The sequence below is a fragment of the Balaenoptera borealis genome (assembly GCF_965194805.1).
Source record: "Balaenoptera borealis genome assembly, chromosome: 3".
Lineage (NCBI taxonomy): Eukaryota > Metazoa > Chordata > Mammalia > Artiodactyla > Balaenopteridae > Balaenoptera > Balaenoptera borealis.
In genome coordinates this window covers 174,354,487-174,376,544 of record NC_138866.1, presented here as the reverse complement: position 1 = coordinate 174,376,544, position 22,058 = coordinate 174,354,487, and the positions used below count along the sequence as shown (strand labels likewise).

The following is a 22,058-nucleotide window of genomic DNA, read 5'->3' as shown; positions in this document are numbered from 1 at the left end:
CAAGATAAGTCAGATAGAGAAAGGCAAGCACTATATGATATCACTAATATAGAATCATATGTGGAATCTAAAAAAGTCAAACCTGTAAAACACAGAGAGTAAAATGGTAGTTACCAGCTATAGGAGGTGGCGGGTTAAAATTGATGGTGTTTAAAACTACAAACTTGTAAGGAGTAGTAAATAAGCCATAGAAATCTGATGCACAGTACAATGAATACAGACAATAATATTGTACTATAATGATGTAATGTGATAAATATTGCTTCAATGGCAGTCATGTTACAATATATAAATGTATCAAAGTAACACACTGTACACCTTAAATTTACAAAATGTAACTAATTTATCAAATATAAAAAAGAAATCCTATATATTCCTTACTCTGATTCACTAATTATTTACATTCTACAGCATTTACTTTATCATTCATATGTTCTCAATATAAAACAGATGTTTAAAAATGTATATGTATACTATTTTTTTCTGAATCATTTGAGATACTGTATCTCTCTACCTATAAACACTTCAGCTTGTATGTCCTGAGAAAAGAGCATCCTCATACAAATCCACATTACAACGATCAAAGTTGGGAACCTTAATATTGATGAATTTTTTTTTATGAATAGTCCATATTAAAATTTCATCAATTCTCAGAGTAATGTCCTTTGTAGCTATTATCTATCCAGGATGAAATCCAGGATCATGCATTACATTTAGGTGCCACATCTCTAGTCTCTGATCTGAAACACGATTAAACAAAAAAGTATTTTTTCTAGTCTCCCAAAACACTTTTCTGATCAGTTTGCAAATTTTGCTGAGTTTTATAAGGTTTTTGTTTTACAAATTATGATCAGCATATTTTTAAGAATGTACCATACAGCAAACATACAGCTGTTGAAAAATAATGTATATTAAATGCATATAATAAATACTAAATTGTATATCTGTATGTTACTGTTGGCTACATTTTTTGCATGAAATAATAAAGTGCAATACTTTACATCATTAAATCAGGAAATAAAGATTATTTCTTAGTGAGTCCTTCATTTTTATGCTGTTCTTTTAAATTGTGTACTGCTTATGATATTCTAGTAAGATTAGGGTAGTTAATACTATTAACAATGCCTTTCTAAATATTTCACCCCATTTGGGGATTTTTAAAAATCTTCTATTGAAATAAATTAGACAATGCAAAATAACCAAAAAAAAATGAGGAGATACAGTTTTAAATAATGTGCTTAGACATCCTATCACTTTATGAAATCTGAATTTCAGTTAACAGTGCTATCATTCCCATAGACAATGGACTTGAGGACATGGGGAGGGGAAAGGATAAGCTGGGACAAAGTGAGAGAGTAGCATTGACATATATACACTACCAAATATAAAATAGATAGCTAGTTGGAAGCAGCTGCATCACACGGGGAGATCAGCTCGGTGCTTTGTGACCACTTAGAGGGGTGGGATAGGGAGGGTGGGAGGGAGGTGCAAGAGGGAGGGGATATGGGGATATATGTATACATATAGCTGATTCACTTTGTTATAAAGCAGAAACTAACACACCATGGTAAAGCAATTATAGTCCAATAAAGATGTTAAAAAAAAAAAATAGTGCTGTCATTCCTACCTAGCCATACCTGTTTCCACAAAAAAGTTCAGCAAAGAATCAATTGTATTACTCATTAATTAAAAGTTGTCCTTACACATAATATTAAGTAGAAATACCTTAAACCTTTTCCTTTAACAAGGTAATACCATCTTTTTCCTTTGAAGGGAATTGCAAAGGGAATTAGAAGGTAACATTAGAAAACTTATGTGGCAAAATTCTATTTGAATGCCGGCTGCCAAAAAAAAAAAAAAAATTACATTGCGTATACATTGAGAAATTTCATTTGTCATAAAAATCCAAGTGGTAATTTCAGTCACTGCTGATGAAACACTAAAACTTTTCAGAAGTTTTCTTAAAATACTAGTCTTTAAAATTTTTTCTGAAGATTTAACAAATGAACAAATTAAAGGGGAACTTTTCTCCTGCTCCTCCTCCTCTATTTTTTTTTTATTAAAAAAAGCATACATCTTTCTTAATCTCTTAAGATTGATACCCCCCTGGGAATAAATTATAGAAGTGTCAAACTGGTACATCAAAATGTATTTACCTTTTTTACAACTTGTGCACATATTTCAAAATGTACCCCAGAAAGTTTTCTTCCTATATTTTATGGAAGAAAAACACTGAGTTTCTGATTTAGAAAAGAATGAGGAATGAGTTTGAGGGGGGAAGGGTGGATTGAAGCAGAAGTTATATATTTCAGGTCTTCATAGTATAAACATTATGTAGAAATATCACTATTGTATTAAGGGTTTTGCTGATTAAGACACCTAAGTGCCAGAAGTATAAACCTGTGTTTTCACAATAGCAAAAACACAACATTTGGACATTTGAGTATCTGGATAGAAACCATACCTACCCTTGAAAGCCTGTTAAACCTTAAAGCTCTTACATTTGACCTAATTTACTAATATTGGACAGTGAGTTGTATTTTACTCAAGATTGCCCTCATTTGTTGTTTGCGGGTATTGCAATATGTTCTGGGAAGATAATGGGTCTGTCCTAGAAGCTTAGAAACCTCGCTTTTTTACTCACTTCTTTTTCTCCAGTTCTAAACAATGTCTGGCACAGAAGCAGTGCCCAGTAATATTTTTGACAGATGGATTTTCAGACACATAAACCAATCAACAAACCAGTTGATCAGAGGTCCCTTCTTGGAGGTGTTGTGGCCCTCAGTGCTAGGAACTGGTTCAGGCCGAAGAAGCTTAGAGCTTGGACCTTTGCAAGACCAGCCCCATGTGTTTATATGTCACAGACCCCTCTTCTTTCCATTCAACAGGCATGAGAGAAAAAGATGAGTCACAGACAATGAACATAACTCAGCTGGAAGTAACAAAGAATCAAGTCAGACATAATGCTCATCTGAAATCATTATTAGGGTAAACATCATCTTCTTTTCCATACACATATCTGATTTTTCGTTAGAACTGGAGGGAACGTATTCATCAATCAATGTTTGGAATTAAAATGCTACAATGAGCTAACCATGGGAAGATATATTTGTTCATTATTTCATCTGTTTAAGATGATGAAGTAATCTGCCTCCAGTCTCCAGCTTGATAAAATCACATCCAAAAATTAAGTGGAAATAGGTACATGCACATGAGTAGCTCCAACACACTCAGGAGATTTCTGTGCATATTTGGTTCAGTATGTATAATATTCATGAGGAGAGAACAGTTAGCAAACTGTGGTTATGCTTATACTGTTGTCCAAGAAGACTGCTACTGTTAGGACATGAATATATATTTGCATATCCTAAAATCAGGATTAGATAATATACTTTCATGCACTTATATCATGAATGGCTAGACGTAACAATAAGCTCAAAATGAAGCCGAGTGCAAAAAATTTTTAATTTATATTTCCTCACTATGAATATAGTCAATCTTTCCCTGTATTTCTATATGCTTACATATACATCTTATATTCACTTTTCTATTGTGTTCTAGATTTTTACTTCTTATAAGTGACTGTAGTAGTATTTTTCTTTGGACAAAAATACCACCTTAGACAGATCTTGGAACAATTCTGATTTGAATTATAAAATTATTAAACATGAATGGATTTTTTTTTTTTTTTTGCCTGTGGACTATTTATTCAATCCCCACAACACCCAATACATAAGTACTATAAACAAAAAGACTAAATTCTCCATATTCGCTTTAATATAATAATCACTATAATTTGGGGGATATCATGTTATCTCAATTACTCCTCCTAACTACCAAGGGCATAGATTTCACTCTTCCTGATGTATGAATAAGGGGAGAGTCTCAGAATATATGAGAAACTTCCCAAGTCTCCTGTGAGTAAGTGGAGATAAGACTCAAATCTGTCTGTCTGACTCAAAGGCCATCCTCATACGAAGAGCCTGCTAGATTATAAATTGTCTAAGTCAGCAATCAATTGCAATTAGGAACAGTTTCCTCTAGAAAAAACGTATGGCCTACTGTGAACACTGGAATGAATGCTGAGTGGGAACCAAACATACTGAGTGTACTGGTTTTCTATTACGAATTACCACAAATTTGGTATCTTAAAACAACACAAATCTATACTGCTTCTTACATGACATATAATACACAGTTGACCCTTGAACAACACAGGTTTGAACTGTGCAGGTTCACTTACACATGGATTTTTCTCACTGCATATGTACTACAGTACTACATGATCCATGGTCGGCTGAATCCATGTATGTGGAACCACAGATAAGGAAGGCAGCCTATAAAGTTATACACAGATTTTCAACTTCACAGGGGCCAGTGCCCCTAACCCTTTGTGGTTCAAGAGTCAACCACAGTTATATTCATTCTGATATTTCTATAGCTCAGAAGTCCGATATGGGTCTCACTGGGCTATCACCAAGGTGTGAGCAGGGCTGCATTTTCTTCTGGAGAGTCCAGGAGAGACGCTACTTCCTCGCCTTTTCCAGCTTCTTGAGGCCACCTCCATTCCTTGGCTTGTGGACCCTTTCCTCCATCTTCAAAGACAGCGATGTAGCATTTCTCAAGCGTCCCTCCTTGTGTCCTTACATCTGTCTCTGACTACCGCTGGGAATGGTTCTCTGCTTTTCAGGACTCATGTGATTAGGCTGGACCCACGTGGAGAATCCAGGATAATCTCCCCATCTCAATGTCTGTAATTTAATCACATCTGAGAAGTCCCTTTTTGCCATGTGAAGTACCCTTTTCACAGGCTGTGAAAACTGGAACATGCACATCTTTTGGGGTTTAGGGGGCACTATTCCGCTTACTACAATGAGCTAATGTATGAATGATTGACAGTCCAATTCCCCTGCCAGAGGTTTTTTAATACTTGGGGGAAGCTGATTGTTAACACAAGTGAATCTCTAATTAGCAGTCTAATAATGTAAACAAATAAAAAGAATGAAATACCTAAGGGAAGATCTAACAAAGTAAAATTTCAGCTGGTAGGGGAGAAGGAAGACTTTGAGAGGACTGAGTATTATATCTCATAGCAGGGCCCATTTTAAGGATAAAGCTGAAAAACTCTGGGACTTGAAAATGTGTTCCTCAGCTGGGAAGTGGAGCAAGTACTAGACGGAAGGGATGAAAATGGGCAGAATATCTGAGGAAAGGGGTAAGCAGCATAAACACAAGCTTTCCAATAGTTATCATAAAAGTAACAATATTTTTGAGCATTTAATATGTGCCAACTACTATGATTAGAACTTTATATTCATTACATCATTGAATCCTTATTTATTCTATAAAGCAGATGGTATTATCCCAATCTTATATATGGCATAAATGAAGTTTAGGTTAGTTAAATAATTTAGCACAGTGCAAGTAAGTAATAGAGCCAGGATTCAAACCTCAATTAGACTTATTCCAAAGACTATGCTCTTAATTATTATATTAAACTATGGTAGAAATTCAGCTCTGAGATCAGCAACCAGGGAAATCCAACATGGTATGGAGTGTTCCAATAATTGAAAAGAACTAGTTAAAGACAAACAAGGTAAATGAGATAGTCAATAGCCCAAGAAGATTGGCGGCACTGGGAACTCTTCCACTGGCAAATGACCCTATTTTCCACTGGCAAATGACCCTATTATCTGCCAGACATTTAGTGCCTGGACTCCAATCCCTATAAACAGGACTAATGAAAGAAGATGTAAAAACTGAAAATTAGGCAAATGACAGACAAAAGTATAGGCCCAGGCAGTTAGATGGAGAATTTTGCTACTACAACTGGAGTAAAGTGATTAGAACCGGGTCACAAGGCTTAAGTAAGACCAAGAGCAAAAGTAATGATGTTGATTATGAGAATATGATGTTGAAGCTCTTTTAATCCATTCCAAGTTTGGGATTAGACTAGAGACCGATACTGGACTTAGTGTGCAAAAAGCCAAATATCTCCAGCTCTCCAGTCATGAAACAGAAGAGGGATGGGGAGTGTGAGACCCAAGTGCAACACAAAGATGTGCATCCCAGAGACAGGTTAGCCTTGCTGAGCAGTTTGCTTGGAGCTCAGCATCCCTATACTGTACCTGCTTTCAAAGAGTTTTCCATTTCTTTCTTCTGAGACTACGCATTTTTTAAAGCTCTGCTTTTGGGGGGCCATTTTTTCCCCACCATCGACAGAGTTAGCAAAGCAGGGATTGTCGCTTTTAGATGTGGGTCATTTGTTAGATGGGTTTATCTGGAAATGCACATGAGCTGAAGTCGATCCAAAAGGCAAGAGAGGTAAGACTGAGAGGCTGGTAATGTGTCCCATGAAAGAGAAAGGAGATTGTACTGAAGACAGAGTTCATACTGTGAGAGATGGATTTGAGGAAGATGAGCTTGTCATAAGCTTGTATTTCAACAACCTGGAAGTGAACAACCTGGATTTGAAGAGACAGTTACACATCAGTACTTGGCGATTCTGAAATCCTGCTACTATCCAGATGTCAGATCCTATTAGCTCTCCTATGACCACCAATCTAAAGAGAGATGCCAGGAACACAGTCTCTGGGCTGTCAGCACAGTTTTAAATCAAGTCATCTGAACGTATCTTTGCTGTTCTTTACAAGCCCTTTGTTTACTGTGGGCCTAGGTCTAAATAAAGATTTTTAAATCACTTCATATTTTAACAGGATTTTTAACAGTCACACTGACATCTTCTCTAAGATACCAACACCACATCTTAGCTTCTCTCTCCAAATGGGATACAAGACTATATGTGGGAATTTCAGGTCTTTTTCTAGATTCACAGCTATAAATAAGTAAATTTTACCTTTGAGAGGCATCCCTTTCTGTTTTCTATATCCCATTTTCCCTATCAAGCAACAGATTTCCTCCTGTTGCCTTTAACTCCCAAGTCTTCTTTGTATTGTCCTTCTCAACACAGCACTGGTTGTTACAGACTTTTGCTGTCCCATCTTCCTTCTGATCCATGTAGAATTCATTCTCTAAGAACTCTAGTTTAAAAAATTGGTTATCCTAATATAATAAAATATGTGAGACAAAGTGCTAAATACCAATGGTAGTTAAGGAGTCTCTCTTTACATGTATCACTGATGTGTGTTTATATATGTGTTTGCTTATTCACTTATTTAACTATATCTATGAACACTTATTATGTGCCATGTACTATGCTAGCTGTTTTGCATACATTATCTCATTTATTGGGTCTTCGATGCTTTCTTTACCTTTGGCCCAAGGGATACATGTGGTCATTCCTTACTTCACAGTAACCACCTCAAGAATATATGAAAATGACTGCCCATATGAATTGCCTGGATACTATGATTAAAAACTTAACATATTAAAACAGAGATACGTAGTATAATTCTAATAGTAAACCAAAAATTTTTTTAAATGGTTGGATAGCCCTTGGTAGAATACCCTACTGAGTTGTAACTCCTAGTCCTTAGGACAAGGAATGAACACTGTTAGATTTTCATGCAACCTGGCAAGGCCATCAGGACAGATATTTTTGGTCAAAGAGCACTTTACTGACTTCAAATTATAACGTGTAGCTAGCTTTCTGTTCTATCATTGAGGCAGGCCAGTTCTAGTTAAGTATGTGCTGAGGTCAAAAGCTGAATCACAGGTATGCCCAAATATAGCTCATCTTTCTGAAAACTGTGGCCTCCTTTCCACAGCTGCTGTGTGTACAACATGCAAGTTATTAGCCTTATGCAGAGAAGCGGCCCCTTCTTAGAGAGAGTAGGTCCAGTGAAAAACACTGGCTTTTAAAATAAGGAGGAAAGTAGGAGTATGCAAATTAAATAAAGATAAGTTGTTAAAGGTTAACTAGTTTCTCCTGGTGGTGTTATAAGCAAATGGCATAGTCATTCTCTAGTTCTGCAATATTTAAATGTTTTATTTCAGTCACATAGTGGGAGCTGAGAACAAATGTGGGTAAACCAGATACAAAATACCTTCACAGAACATAAGCTAAAACCTATTCCCTTAATCCTTCAGTGTTGAATCATATGTTATGTCTGGACCATAAGTGTGAAGAATGCCAAAGTAGCTGGGCTATTGCCATGATCTTGTACACACACACACACAATCATATCCATGCTGAAAATATGTTACCGTCATTGCTACTGTATTAGTTTTCTATTGCTGTGTAATAACTTATTGGAAACCTAGGGCTGAAAACACCTATCGTTACGTCCCAGTTTCTGTTGATCAGAAGTCTGGCACAGTGAAGCTGGGCTCTCTGCTCAGGGTCTCACTAGACTAAAACCAATGTTTTGGCCAGGCTATATTCTCATCTGGAGCTCCAGGTCCTCTTCCAAATGTATTCACACTGTTGGAAGAACCTATAGATCCTTGCATTTATACAACTGAGGTTCCTGTTTTCTTGCTGGCTGCCTTAGCTCTTAGGGGCCACCCTCAGGTCCTAGCCACATGGCCCTCTCACAACAAGCTAATTTACTTCTTCAAAGCTGGCACTAGAATCTCTCTCCAGTCTGGGAAGGAGTCATTTAATGCAATATAATCACTTGAGCAACTATACCATCACCTTTGCTACATAACATAGCCTAGCAAGGGAGTGAGTACCTCGTTGTATTCACAGATGCCACCCACACTTAAGGGGAGGAGATCTGTAGAGCCCATGTGGGAGCAGAACCTTGGAGGCCATCTTAGAATGATGCCTACAACAACTATTACTCAGAACAAGGGCTGAACCCTGTGAATTATATGACTGAGGAGAGAGCAAAATGTTACTCACTTCCAGAACCTAGAAGTCAAGTGTAAACTGTCTCAAGATGAAGAACAGTGCTCTCCAAGAAAAAAACAAGAAAAAAATCCATAAATGTCTACCAAGTTTCCCAGAGGAAGACACTCAGGTCTAAATTTCACTGTATACTTTGAACTATGCCCAGTAGAGGTGCAAATTCCTATACAGACCGATAATAAGACTGACAAAGATTTATGGATGACTACCTAAATGATAGCTGTACCTCAGTTTTGGCAACCCCAAACCTTGTACGTCCTTTCTCCACTACACTCCTTCTTGTTATACCCAATAGCTGGCTACAAGCCAACGTGGCAACACTGCATTCTCTAGAGGTAGAGTAAAAAAAATCAATATTCAAATAGTAACTTTGACATCTTCTGGAGTAAGATTAAAACAACCAGGTGAGCAAGTTTTGATTCTGGAATACCTGCATACCTCAGAGATATTGTGGGTTTGGTTCCAGGCCACCGCAATAAAGTGAAATCGCAATAAAGCAATTCACATGAATTTTTTTGGTTTCCCAGTGCATATAAAAGTCATGCTTACAGCATTCTGTAGTCTATTAAGTGTACAATATCATTATATCTAAAAAACCAATATACAGACCTAACTTAAAAAATGCTTTACTCATAAGAAAAAGTGCTAATCATCATCTGACAACACAGGGTTGCCACAAACCTTCAATTTGTAGAAAAGCACAATATCTTTGATGCGTAATAAAGCAAAGCACAATAAAATGAGGTATGCCTGTATATCTCCTGTATAATCACCTCCCCTTGAATGATGGTGGACCTGTAAATATGATGAGATAGGCTTTCCTTTGATTAAGTGACATTACATGGCAAAGTGATGGGATAGTCATTCCCATGACTTATATAATGATTATATTATATAAGACTCCATCTGAACAGACCGGAGAGATTTTCTTGGTAGCCTTGAAAAGTAAGGGTCACATGAGTAGGCCTTGAGGAGACTTCTAGGAGCTGAGAGTAAGCCCAGCTAGCAATAAAATGGGGACCTCACACATACAGTTGAAAAGAACCTAATTCTGTCAATGACCTGAATGAACTTGAAAGAAGTCCCTGAGCCTCAGATCAGATCACATCGCAGGCGACCCCTTGATTTTGGCTCCGTGAGACCCTGTGCAGAGGAACCAGCTAACCTCTGACTGAAAAGCTAATCAGTTGAAACTGTGTGATAATATGATTGTGTTGCCTTAAGCTGTTAACTCTGTGGCACTTCTTCATGTAGCATAGAGACCTAACATATAAACAAATTGAAACATAAATAAAATAAGCAAACTAGCAAAATTAGCTTTAGGAATTTTCTGCAGCAACACCTCTCAATAACTGAATCCCAACTGGTCTCACTGAGTAGCTACAGTATTTCCAGGCATTTAAAATGTATTGAAAACAAAAATATACCTAAAAAAAACCCCACATTTTTTGGTGGTACTCCAGAGGACTGGAGATGACAAACTAAAGCAAAAACTCCTTAAGTGATGAAAGAATGCCAAACCAGTGGGGATTTAATCATCTAACTCCAACAAGGTTAAAAGAAAATCTGAATAATTAATTATGATAGATATTATGTGTATTCACATATATGCACAGAAGCAAAGGGCACTTACTCTGAAAGCTGTTCACTGAGAAGACTCGAGGATGATAGAATCCTGCTTTGCAAATGCACTGATAGGCTCCAAGCACGAATCCTAGGCCCTTAATCGGCATACACTATGAGAAAGAAAAGACAGCAGTACCGTTGATCATAGTTTACTTCACAGTATAAAGACTCACAGATATCCATCATTGCAAATGGTAACAGAGATATCACATTTTCCAGAAATAAAGTATCTCATTTTTGAACTTTATTTTAGGTTTGTTTGCCAACAGACATTTTTTTAGAAGTAGTTTTCTTTCTAAATATATGCCATTACAGCTGCAGTTGCCATACATCTTTAACTCATTCAGTTGCCATAGGAAGTAATTATAGTTTTTTTTAATGCCTCACATATCATCTTATTGCCTTAAGAGATATTTCTTAAGCCTATAAAAATATTTTAAAAAGTGATTCCATGCTAAATATTTCCACCAAAGCAAAGGTAGGTAGGTAAATGGACAGACAGATACATAGAATTTAAGATGTGAAAATTGCCTTTAAGAATTAAATATTCATCAAATTTCATCCTCGGATTAAAAAATACAAATTGATGGAATAACAAAACAAGTAAACTTTAAAGTATAATTTACAAGAGGAAAAAAAGATAAATTAATGATCCGAAGTGCTCTTTACCTAAAATCTGTTTCATAGATAAATGTTCTACATGTACATAAACATGAAAAAAAATAATGATTGGCTTTCCAAATATATCACACCAATAGACATGATGGACATCCCAAAAGCTTAACATTGCCTTCTTTCAAGAATATCACTGAACCCTAGCAAAATTCAGTTTAACATACTTCATTTCTTTTTTATTTAACAACTTTATTGGAGGATAATTGCTTTACAATGGTGTGTTAGTTTCTGCTTTATAACAAAGTGAATCAGCTATACATATACACATATCCCCATATCTCCTCCCTCTTGCATCTCCCTCCCACCCTCCCTATCCCACCCCTCTAGGTGGTCACAAAGCACCGAGCTGCTCTCCCTGTGCTATGCGGCTGCTTCCCACTAGCTATCTATTTTACATGTGGTAGTATTTATAAGTCTATGCCACTCTCTCACTTCGTCCCAGCTTACCCTTCCCCCTCCCGTGTCCTCAAGTCCATTCTCTACGTCTGCGTGTTTATTCCTGTCCTGCTCCTAGGTTCTTCAGAACCTTTTTTTTTCTTTTAGATTCCATATATATGTGTTAGCATACGGTATCTGCTTTTCTCTTTCTGACTTACTTCACTCTGTATAACAGACTCGAGGTCCATCCACCTCACTACAAATAACTCAATTTCGTTTCGTTTTATGGCTGAGTAATATTCCATTGTATATATGTGCCACATCTTCTTTATCCATTTATCTGTCGATGGACCCTTAGGTTGTTTCCATGTCCTGGCTATTATAAATAGAGCTGCAATGAACATTGTGGTACATGACTCTTTTTGAATTATGGTTTTCTCAATTGACTCAATTGCTGGGTCACATTGTAGTTCTATTTTCAGTTTTTTAGGGAACCTCCATACTGTTCTCCATAGTGGCTGTATCAACTTACGTTCTCACCAACAGTGCAAGAGGGTTCCCTTTTCTCCACACCCTCTCCAGCATTTATCGTTTGTAGATTTTTTGATGATGATGGCCATTCTGACTGGTGTGAGGTGATACCTCATTGTAGTTTTGATTTGCATTTCTCTAATGATTAGTGATGTTGAGCATCCTTTCATGTGTTTGCTGGCAATCTGTATATCTTCTTTGGAGAAATGTCTATTTAGGTCTTCTGCCCAGTTTTGGACTGGGTTTTTTGTTTTTTGATATTGAGTTGTATGAGCTGCTTGTAAATTTTGGAGGTTAATCCTTTGTCAGTTGCTTCATTTGCAAATATTTTCTCCCATTCTGAGGGTTGTCTTTTCATGTTGTTTATGGTTTCCTTTGCAAAAGCTTTTAAGTTTCATTAGGTCCCATTTGTTTATTTTTGTTTTTATTTCCATTTCTCTCGGAGGTGGGTCAAAAAGGATCTTGCTGTGATTTATGTCATAGAGTGTTCTGCCTATGTTTTCCTCTAAGAGTTTTATAGTGTCTGGCCTTACATTTAGGTCTTTAATCCATTTTGAGTTTATTTTTGTGTATGGTGTTAGGAAGTGTTTGAATTTCATTCTTTTACATGTAGCTGTCCAGTTTTCCCAGCACCACTTATTGAAGAGGCTCTCTTTTCTCCATTGTATATTCTTGCCTCCTTTATCAAAGATAAGGTGACCATACGTGCGTGGGTTTATCTCTGGGCTTTCTATCCTGTTCCATTGGTCTATATTTCTGTTTTGGTGCCAGTACCATACATACTTCATTTCTGCTACATTCAATTACATAAGGATGGAATAACTTCCATTAAAATACAGTTTATCAGTAAAATAGGGTGTTTCAAGAATTTGATCAACACTGAAATTTCTTTTTTGATAGCTCTCTACCAAGATCCCAACACTTTACCTTTTTGCCATTATAACCTATTAGAGGAGCTTAGAATTTAATGAATTTGAAAGTTATAAATAGTGACCCTCTGATACAGAGGCCCTTGAGAGAAAATTCTAAATTATCTAAATAATAGTCCCTCAATCTAAGCTTTAATGATTAGTAATAAGATCAAAATTACATATCATGAAAATTCCAGCAAACAGTAAAGTATTTATATGTAAGGTAGCAAGAGCTAATACATGCTCTAAATTCATAGGTTATAGCAAGAAAATCTTTGAAAAAGAGCTTTCTAAAAGACCTTGAATATTTTATTTCATTAATACCCTTTTTTTTTTTCACCCAACACACTCATATCCAATTATGTCTTGCAATTGAAAACACAGTTCTTGACCCAGAGCAATATACAAGGACAGATAAGTACCAGTCAATTCAACTGGGTTGGCAAGTAGTTATGAGAGAACTATCGTATGTGTAGAGAATTCCTCCAGGACCTAAATGAAATAACACATCCTACTTATAAAGGTCTAGTGATATATAGTGGGTCAGATCCTATTTCTGAATTGTATAAATAAAAAGGCAATTATAACACTTACTTTGGAGAAGCACTAGTATTATAAGAGATCATACTGTTTGTGGTCAGTCAGAAAACATATGCTTGAATTCTGACTTACTAGTTATGTGAATTTGGGGCTGTTCTCTTAACTTCTCTGAGACTTATTTTTTTTAACTTGTAAGAACAATCATTCAATTAGATTCAGGAACACTCTGAAGAAAGCAGAACTACCAAGATGTCCTAATAGGTGAAATACGGGGTATAAGAGGAAGAGAAGAATAAAGGATAACTCCCGGGTTTTTGGCCTGAGCAACCTTAAGAATGCAGTTGCCATCAAGGATCTGGGAAAGGCTGCAGGTGGAGTTGATTTGGAGAAGAGAACACAAGTTCAGTTTTGCAAATGTTAAGTGTGAAGCATCTATTTGAAATTTAATTCCTGATATCAAATAAGTAGTCTGATAAAGTAGTATGGAGTTTGGGAGAGACGTCTGGGCTCTATAATTTGGGATTCATTTGCATAAAGACGATAGACAAAGCCATGAGATCAGATAAGACTAGATCACTAAGGGAGTGCCTGTAGGCAGTGAAGTTAATAGATCCAAAGGGATGAGACTCAGGACACTCCAAGGCTAAAAGGTTAGGCAGAAAGGAAGAAGCAAAGGACACTGAGAAGAGCAATTCAGTGAGGTATCATTATTTAATTAACTAGATTGTGACACTAAGTGCATAACATGGAATTTCTTATGAGTTACATTTATTAAACATTCATCCAGCCAAGATATATCCAAGCAAACTAAGTCTTAGATACTAAGAATATAGCAGTGCACTTTAAATATTCTGCTTCACTGGAATTTGAAGGTTAATGCTATTCATTTAATCAGCACTAATTCCCTGGTAATGTGACTTGGCACTGCAACAGTGACTCAGTTGAGAATTTTAAATGTTTAAGGCAGATCTGAAAGTTTATTGGAATAAGAGTATCTCTTTAATATAAGCTAACTATAGAGCTGAAAGAAAATGAAGTTTTTAAAAAAATCTATTGATTAGATAAACATCAATAGATTTTGATTAGATAATTAGCTGATTCGATAAACATCACCAAATATAAAGTCCCCTGAACTTAAAAAAAAAAATGCTTCCTAATTTTATTATGGGAAACACTGCAATATGAATTATTAGTTACCTCAAACGCTTTGTTCTAGTCTTAAATTATCTTATATCCTTAAAGAAAATTTTTAAAATGTTCAACCAGTTAAATTCAATAAAAGAGTATCATCTGTTACAGTGGAGAAAAAAAAAAAAAAAGAATATCATTCCGCTACACACACTCTGTGTGTAACCGAATGTGCTGTTGCTTACACACACTTGTCTTGGAGTGTACAAGTGATCTTAGATTATTTTTCTATTAATGATTGTAATTTTGCACTCAACTTGCCATACTTTTGTGTTCCATCCACCACCACCATTCTGTAGCTACTCCAATTTGGCCACGTCCCAACCAAACTTACACATTTTCAAGATGAGGCAATTAGTTTATTAGTCTAGCTAATTTCTTTTTTAGTCTCCGTAAGTATGGTGACTACTTAACCTACGTTTACTGTAAGTGGACTGAGTAACTGCTTTTTATATTTTTTTCTCCTTAGGGATTTAGAATATAAACATAGATCCTCACTAGATACAGGAGAAAAAAATCTTCAAAATTTTACCATAACATTCATTTAAGATGTTCATTTTAGATATTAAAGATCTTTATTTTATATACTCAAATCTAAATCTTTCTACTTTATCTTCACAAAAGTCCAAAAGGGTGGAAATGGAAAAAGCAGCACTTCTTCTTCCATAAGGGTAGCTCTTCCATGAGAGCCTTTGATAAAAATTAAGCTCTTCATATTAAGAGTTAAGGCACCCTTGTGAGTGAGGTAGGTGCTCAAAAGATTGGATGCCTTCTTTGATGAACCTTACCAAGCCATCAGCAGAGACTTCCTAAGGAGAGATCTTGAGAGCCCACAATCAAAGTTAGGTTCCTAGGAGTAATCCAGATCCAAATGGGAAGAGATGTTGGTTAAGAGTTTAGAGAAAAATGGATAGATTGCTAGAAGTATAAAACCTACCAAGTCTGAGTCATGAAGAAATAAAAATTATGTACAGACCTATAACTAGCAGGGAGACTGAATCAGTAATCAAAAATCTCCTAAAAGAGAAAAGCCCAGGGCCAGATGGCCTCAACGACAAACATTTAAAAAATAATTAAGATCAGTATTCCTCAAACTCTTCCAAAAATTGAGAGAGAACAGATCCTAAGTTATTTTATGAGGCCAGAATTACCCTGATATCAAAGCCAGACAAAGATACTACAAGAAAAGAAAACTGCAGATCAATAATCCTGATTAATATTGTTGTGAAAATCTTCAACAAAATACTAGCAAACCATATTCAACATCACATTAAAAGGACTATACACCATGACAAAGTGGGGTTTATTCTTGGGATACAAGGAGGTTCATGTTACAAAAATCAGTCAATGTAATACACCACATCCATAGAATTAAGGACAAAAACTATAGGATCATTTCAATTAATGCAGAAAAAGCATTTGATAAAATTCAATACCTTTTAATGATAAAAACCTCAACAAATTAGGAATAGAAGGAAACCATCTCAACATAATAATAGTCATATATGATAAGCCTACAACCAACATCATGCCCAATGGTGAAAAGCTGAAAGCTTTTCTTTAAGATCAGGAACAAAGTAAGGATGCCCACTATTACCACTTCTATTCAACATAGTACTGGAAGTCCTAGCCAGAGCAATTAGGCAAGAAAAAGAAATAAAAGGCATCCAAAAGAAAAGGAAGAAGTACAATTACCTTTGTTTGCAGATGACATTATCTCATATGTAGAAAACCCTAAAGATCCCCACTGCCTGCCACAAATAAACTTTTAGAACTAATAAACATATTCAGCTACATTCCAAGATACAAAATCAACATACAAAATTGGTTGAGTGTTTATACACTAACAATGAACAATCCAGAAGGAAATTTTAAAAAACAATCCCATTTACAATAGTTTCAAAAAGAATAAAATAGTTAGGAACAAATTTAACCAAGGAGGTGAAAGACTTATAAACTGAAAACCATGAAACATTGCTGAAAGAAATGAAAGAAGACATAAAAAGGAAATGACATCCAGAGGAAAGGGGGTCCAAGATGGCAGCAGAGACTGATAAATAGCAAGGAGATTGAATCAGTAATCAAAAAACCTCCCAACAAACAAAAGTACAGGATAAGATAACTTCACTGGTGAACTTTACCAAACTTTCAAAGAAGATCTAATACCTATCCAAAAAACTGGAGAGGAGGGAACACTCCCAAACTCATTTCATTAGGTCAGAATTACACTGATACCTAAACCAGACAAGGATAACACTGAAAAAAGAAAATCACAGGCCAATATCCCTGATGAACATATACCCAAATATCCTCAACAAAACATTAGCAAACCAAATGCAATAATACATTAGAAGGATCACAAACCATGATCAGTGGAATTGGTTCCACAGATGCAAGAATGGTTCAACATCTGCAAATCAATCAACATGATTCACCACATTAACAAAATGAAAGATAAAAATCATATGATCATCTCAATAAATGCAGAAAATGCATTTGACAAAATTCAACATGCATTTATGATAAAAAAAAAAAACTGTCAACGAAATGGGTGTAGAAGGAACATACCTCAACATAATAAAGATCACATATGACAAATGACAAACACACAGCTAACAGCACACTCAATGGTGAAAAGCTGAAAGCTTTTCTTCTAAAATCAGGAGCAAGGCAGGATACCCACTCGCCCCACTGTTAATCAACATAGTATTGAAAGTTCTAGCCACAGCAATTAGGTAAGCAAAATGAATAAAAGGCATCAAAATAGGAAAGGAAATAGTAAAACTATCACTATTTGCAGATAACATGATATCATATACAGAAAACCCTAAACACCCCTCCAAAAAACTGTTAAACTAATAAATGCATATCAGTTGATGCAGTTGATAATTCAGTTAATATACAAAAATCTGTTGCATTTCTATACACTAATAATGATCTATCATAGAGCAAAATCAAGAAAACAATCTTATTTAACAATCACATCAAAGGAATAAAATAGCTAGGGATAAATTTAACTAAGGATGTACACTGAAAACTATAAAGCACTAATGAAAGAAACTGAGGAAGACACAAATAAATGGAAAGACAGTGCATGCTCATGGAGTGGAAGACTAAATATTGGTAAAATGTCCATACTACCCAAAGCAATCTACAGATTCAATGTAATCCCTATCAAAATTCCAAAGGCATTTTTCACAGAATTAGAACTAGTTATAAAATTGGCATGGAAACCCAAAAGTCCCCAAATAACCAAAGCAATCTTGAGAAAGAACAAAGCTGGAGGTCACCATGCTCCTTGATTTCAAACTATACTACAAAGCTATAGTAATCAAAACAGTATGGTATTCACTTTGCTGTACAGTAGAAACTAACACAACATTGTAAAGCAACTATATTCCAATAAAAATTAATTTTAAAAAACAGTATAGTATTGACATAAAAACAGACACATAGATCAATGGAACAGAAAAGAGAGCCAAGACATAAACCCACACATATATGGTCAATTAATTTATGACAAAGAAGGCAAGAAGATACAACGGGGAAAGAATACTGTCTTCAATAAATGGTGTTGGGAAAACTGGACTGCTACCATGCAAAAGAATGAAATTGGACCACTATCTTACACCATATACAAAAATTAACTCAAAATGAATTAAAAAATTGAATGTAAGACCTGAAATCATGAAACTCCTAAAATAAAACATAGATGGTAATCTCCTTGACATCTACGACGTTTTCGTGGATCTGACTCCAAAGGCAAGGGAAACAAAAGCAAAAATAAACAAATGAATCTATATCAAACTAAAAGGATTCTGTACAGAGAAGGAAATCATCATCAAAATGAAAAGGCAACCTACTAAATGGGAGAAGATATTTGCAAATCATATATCCAATAAGGGGTTGATATATAGAACTCAATAACCAAAAAAGAACTGCCATATGATCCAAAAATCTCACTTCTGGGTGTATATCTAAAAGAATTGAAAGCAGAGTCTTGAAAAGATATTTGCACACCCATGTTCACTGCAGCATTATTCACAACAGCCAAGAGGTGGAAGTAGCTCAAATGTTCATCAATGGATAAGTAAAGAAAATGTAAAGAAAATAAGAGTAAGTAAAGAAAATACAATGGAATTATTATTTAGTCTTAAAAAGGAAGAAAATCCTGTCACATGCTACAACATAAATGAACCTTGAGCACTTTATTCTCATTGAAATAAGCCAGTCACAAAAAACACATATACTGTATAATTCCTCTTATATATGGTATCTAAAGTAATTAAACTCACAGAAAACTAAAGTGGAATGGTGGTTGCCAGGGACTAGGGCAAGAGGGAAATGAGAAATTGTTTAATGGGCATAGAGTTTCAATTTTGTAAGATGAAAAAGTTCTAGAGATCTGTTCCACAACAACGTGAATATAATTTATACTACTGAACTGTACACTTAAAAATGATTACGATGGTAAACTTTACGTTACATATTTTTACCACAATTAAAAATTTTGAAAAAAAGAGTTAGAGCAAAATAGTCTTTCTCCCTCAACAATATGTACGTAAAGACTACAGGTCATATTGCAACACATAACTGGCATGACATATAATCCATCTCAACTCCTGGTAAAACATAACTGCAGAGCAAAACCTGGCCAGCTTGACAGTCATGAAGATTTTGTATAGAGGTACTATTGAGCAGTGAAATGGCTAAAAATGAAGGCTAAAATTAGATACGTACAGGGGAAGTCTTTTTTGGCAGTTAATGGAAACAATGCTTGTGCCCAAGGATCACATTTACATGTCATTCTGAAGAAAAACTAATTGATCTGAAAGAAGTAGGCAAAAGATGCAAATACAATAGAATTTATATAATTCAAAATCCTCTAGAAACCTTTAAATACTTTTCTTTCTTTTTTCTTTTTTTTTACTTTGTTTTGGAATCTTCCTAAAATGTGAAACACTTTCTGGCTTCTCTGAATTGAACACCATAAACAGAATTTAACATTTTCTTCAGGAGTCAGAACCATTACTTTGAACAATAGGTACTGAACTATGCTGAAATACACTAATGCCCTCTGGAGCTATTAAAAGTTTATGGCTATTTTCTCATAGACCAAATAGCCCAGACTGCTGTACTGTTTTCTTTCTTTTATTTACTTTTTATGTTTTCTTTTTCCTTCTTTGTTATCATATTTTAATTGTAAAATATAGTTACTTCTAGACATGTCTTTTCTCTCCTATATTATGGTTATAATTGCCTGTATACATGGAAACTAGATCACCAAACATACAAAGCAAGAGTACATGAGATAATACATAACAAAGTAAGAGTAAATAACATAATAGTACACAGTTCATGTTTACTGAGTGTTTGGTCTATGCCAGGTCCTGTTCTAAGCAATGTGTAAGTATTAACACATTTAATCCTACATCAATTTTATCATTATCTCCATCTTAAAGATGAGGAAATTAAGCATAGACTGCTAAGGTAACTTGCCCAAAGCTTTAACTGGCAGAGCCAGAATTCAATCCCAGGAGTCTGGCTCCAAAGAGAGTAATAACTACTCTCCCATACACAGGAGTGGATGCTACTGTCTGGTCACTTTGGAATCTACTTTGTTTCAAGAACTTTATTTTTCCATTCTTCTTGTTTTTAAGCAATATTCCAAATGGATCAGTTTGCTGGATCATTAGGCTTCGGGTATGTGAAAGTTATTAATTTTTCAATGCATATATGAAATGTATTTTAAGAAATGTGGTTAATTCTTACACTTGTTACAAATTTTAAAAATAAGCCTCTCCCTTCCCAAAGCAGAGTTCCCAAAGCTCAGATCTTTGAAAACAAATCTTCATTTCAGATCATATAAGTAGAGTAACTCTTCCCTACCTGAATTCCTGAAAATAGAAGCCCTCTGGGTCTAAGGAGAATCAGGAGGCCAGTTCACAGATGCTTAGTCCCAAACTAAACTCAGCAAGCAAAGCAATGGAAACCAGGGAGTTCACGGCAGTCCAGATTGTCACTTCTTTCTCTCTGGTGGCCAAAACACGGTTCCACTCTGCTTTGACAGAAGATGTATCTAATTCCAGAAAGGGTTTCCTACTATAATGAATTTACTGAGCCTTATTCAAAACGCAGATTGCAACACCACAAAGGCATAGAGAAAAGTGAAAGGCCCGACACCGGAAAGACGAAGTAGCAACTGGGGCTTCTACATTATTTTAAAAAGCAAGCAACCTTTATTTTTATTTTATTCCTTCAATGAAACTTGTGAAGAAATACTGTAAAATGTTGAATCTGGTAATTTGCGAGTGGGTTTGGGGGGACTTGGTATTAAAACAGGTTAATTATCCTAACATCCAGTGACTTCTCCACAACTATCAGCAGTTTATTAAAACAAAAGGAAAACACTGAAACAGAGGAAATCTAAAAGGCCCCCAGGCAATGATAGGGTACACATCACCCACATATTTCATCAAACAATTTTCCAGGAAAACAAGAACTCATGAATAACACATAGTGCAGTATTTCACCAGGGAGAAAAAGAACTACATTTTGTCTCTATTATTCATTAGCTGCCAGATAACATGGTTTGAAAAGCTTGATGGACTGGAGCAGGGTTGGGGGTGGAAGGATGTTTTCTTTTAGGATATAGTTAAAATGAAAAAAGAAACTGTTTTCTATTATTAATTTTTGAAAAGTTCTTGTTATATTCAGTGGAGCCCTCTCTCACAACACAGGGCTAAGGAAGCCAATGCAGCATCTGGAGCAGACACATTACAAGTACTGACGCACAGCAAGATGCTTTGCGGGAGGTTGAAATTGACTCAGGAAAACGTTAGGATTGTATCTCATTGAGTGAGCAAGCCAATTTTTCTAGACCTTCTTACAGAAAAAAGTCCCAAACGCTCGATAAAGGTAAGTTCTTAATGTGCTCAACACTTTAAAAAAAATAAAACAATGCCCCCCACTAAGCCACAAATTCACTATGTTCTGCCTTTGACACCCTGTGCTTCCTGTGGTCACAGATCATAAGCAATGGGGACTTCCTTCTCATTACTGACTTAATTTAGCTCTTGCTTACTGAGCCCCATTGTGTGCTCTTTGCTACAGCAACAGAGAGGAACAAAATCATGGTCTAGTTCTCAGAGAGCTTACCACCCACAGGTAGAAAAGTAAAATCAAAGTTGCTGTATGGTGCTCTACCATGTTCACGGCTAAAGGGCTTCACATATATTTGGTTTTGAGTAGTCCATCTTTACACATTTTTCTGGTATCAATTGTTTGTTAAAATACAAATTGCTGTACTAAGAACAGAAATCAATGAAAGAATATATAATATGATTTCAACTTTATAAAATTCAAAAACGTAAAATTTTTATAAAGTACTATTT

At 35.6% G+C, this 22,058-nt stretch overlaps 1 protein-coding gene across 1 annotated transcript in view; it reads right to left on the bottom strand.

The window, feature by feature from the left end:
• GPR158 (G protein-coupled receptor 158) overlaps positions 1 to 22,058 on the bottom strand; it is a 342,097-nt gene that overhangs the window by 156,392 nt on the left and 163,647 nt on the right. The window contains exon 3 of the mRNA XM_082385766.1: positions 10,449 to 10,551. Within this exon, the coding sequence (XP_082241892.1) occupies positions 10,449 to 10,551 (103 nt within the window). The remainder of the gene's footprint in view (positions 1 to 10,448; positions 10,552 to 22,058) is intronic.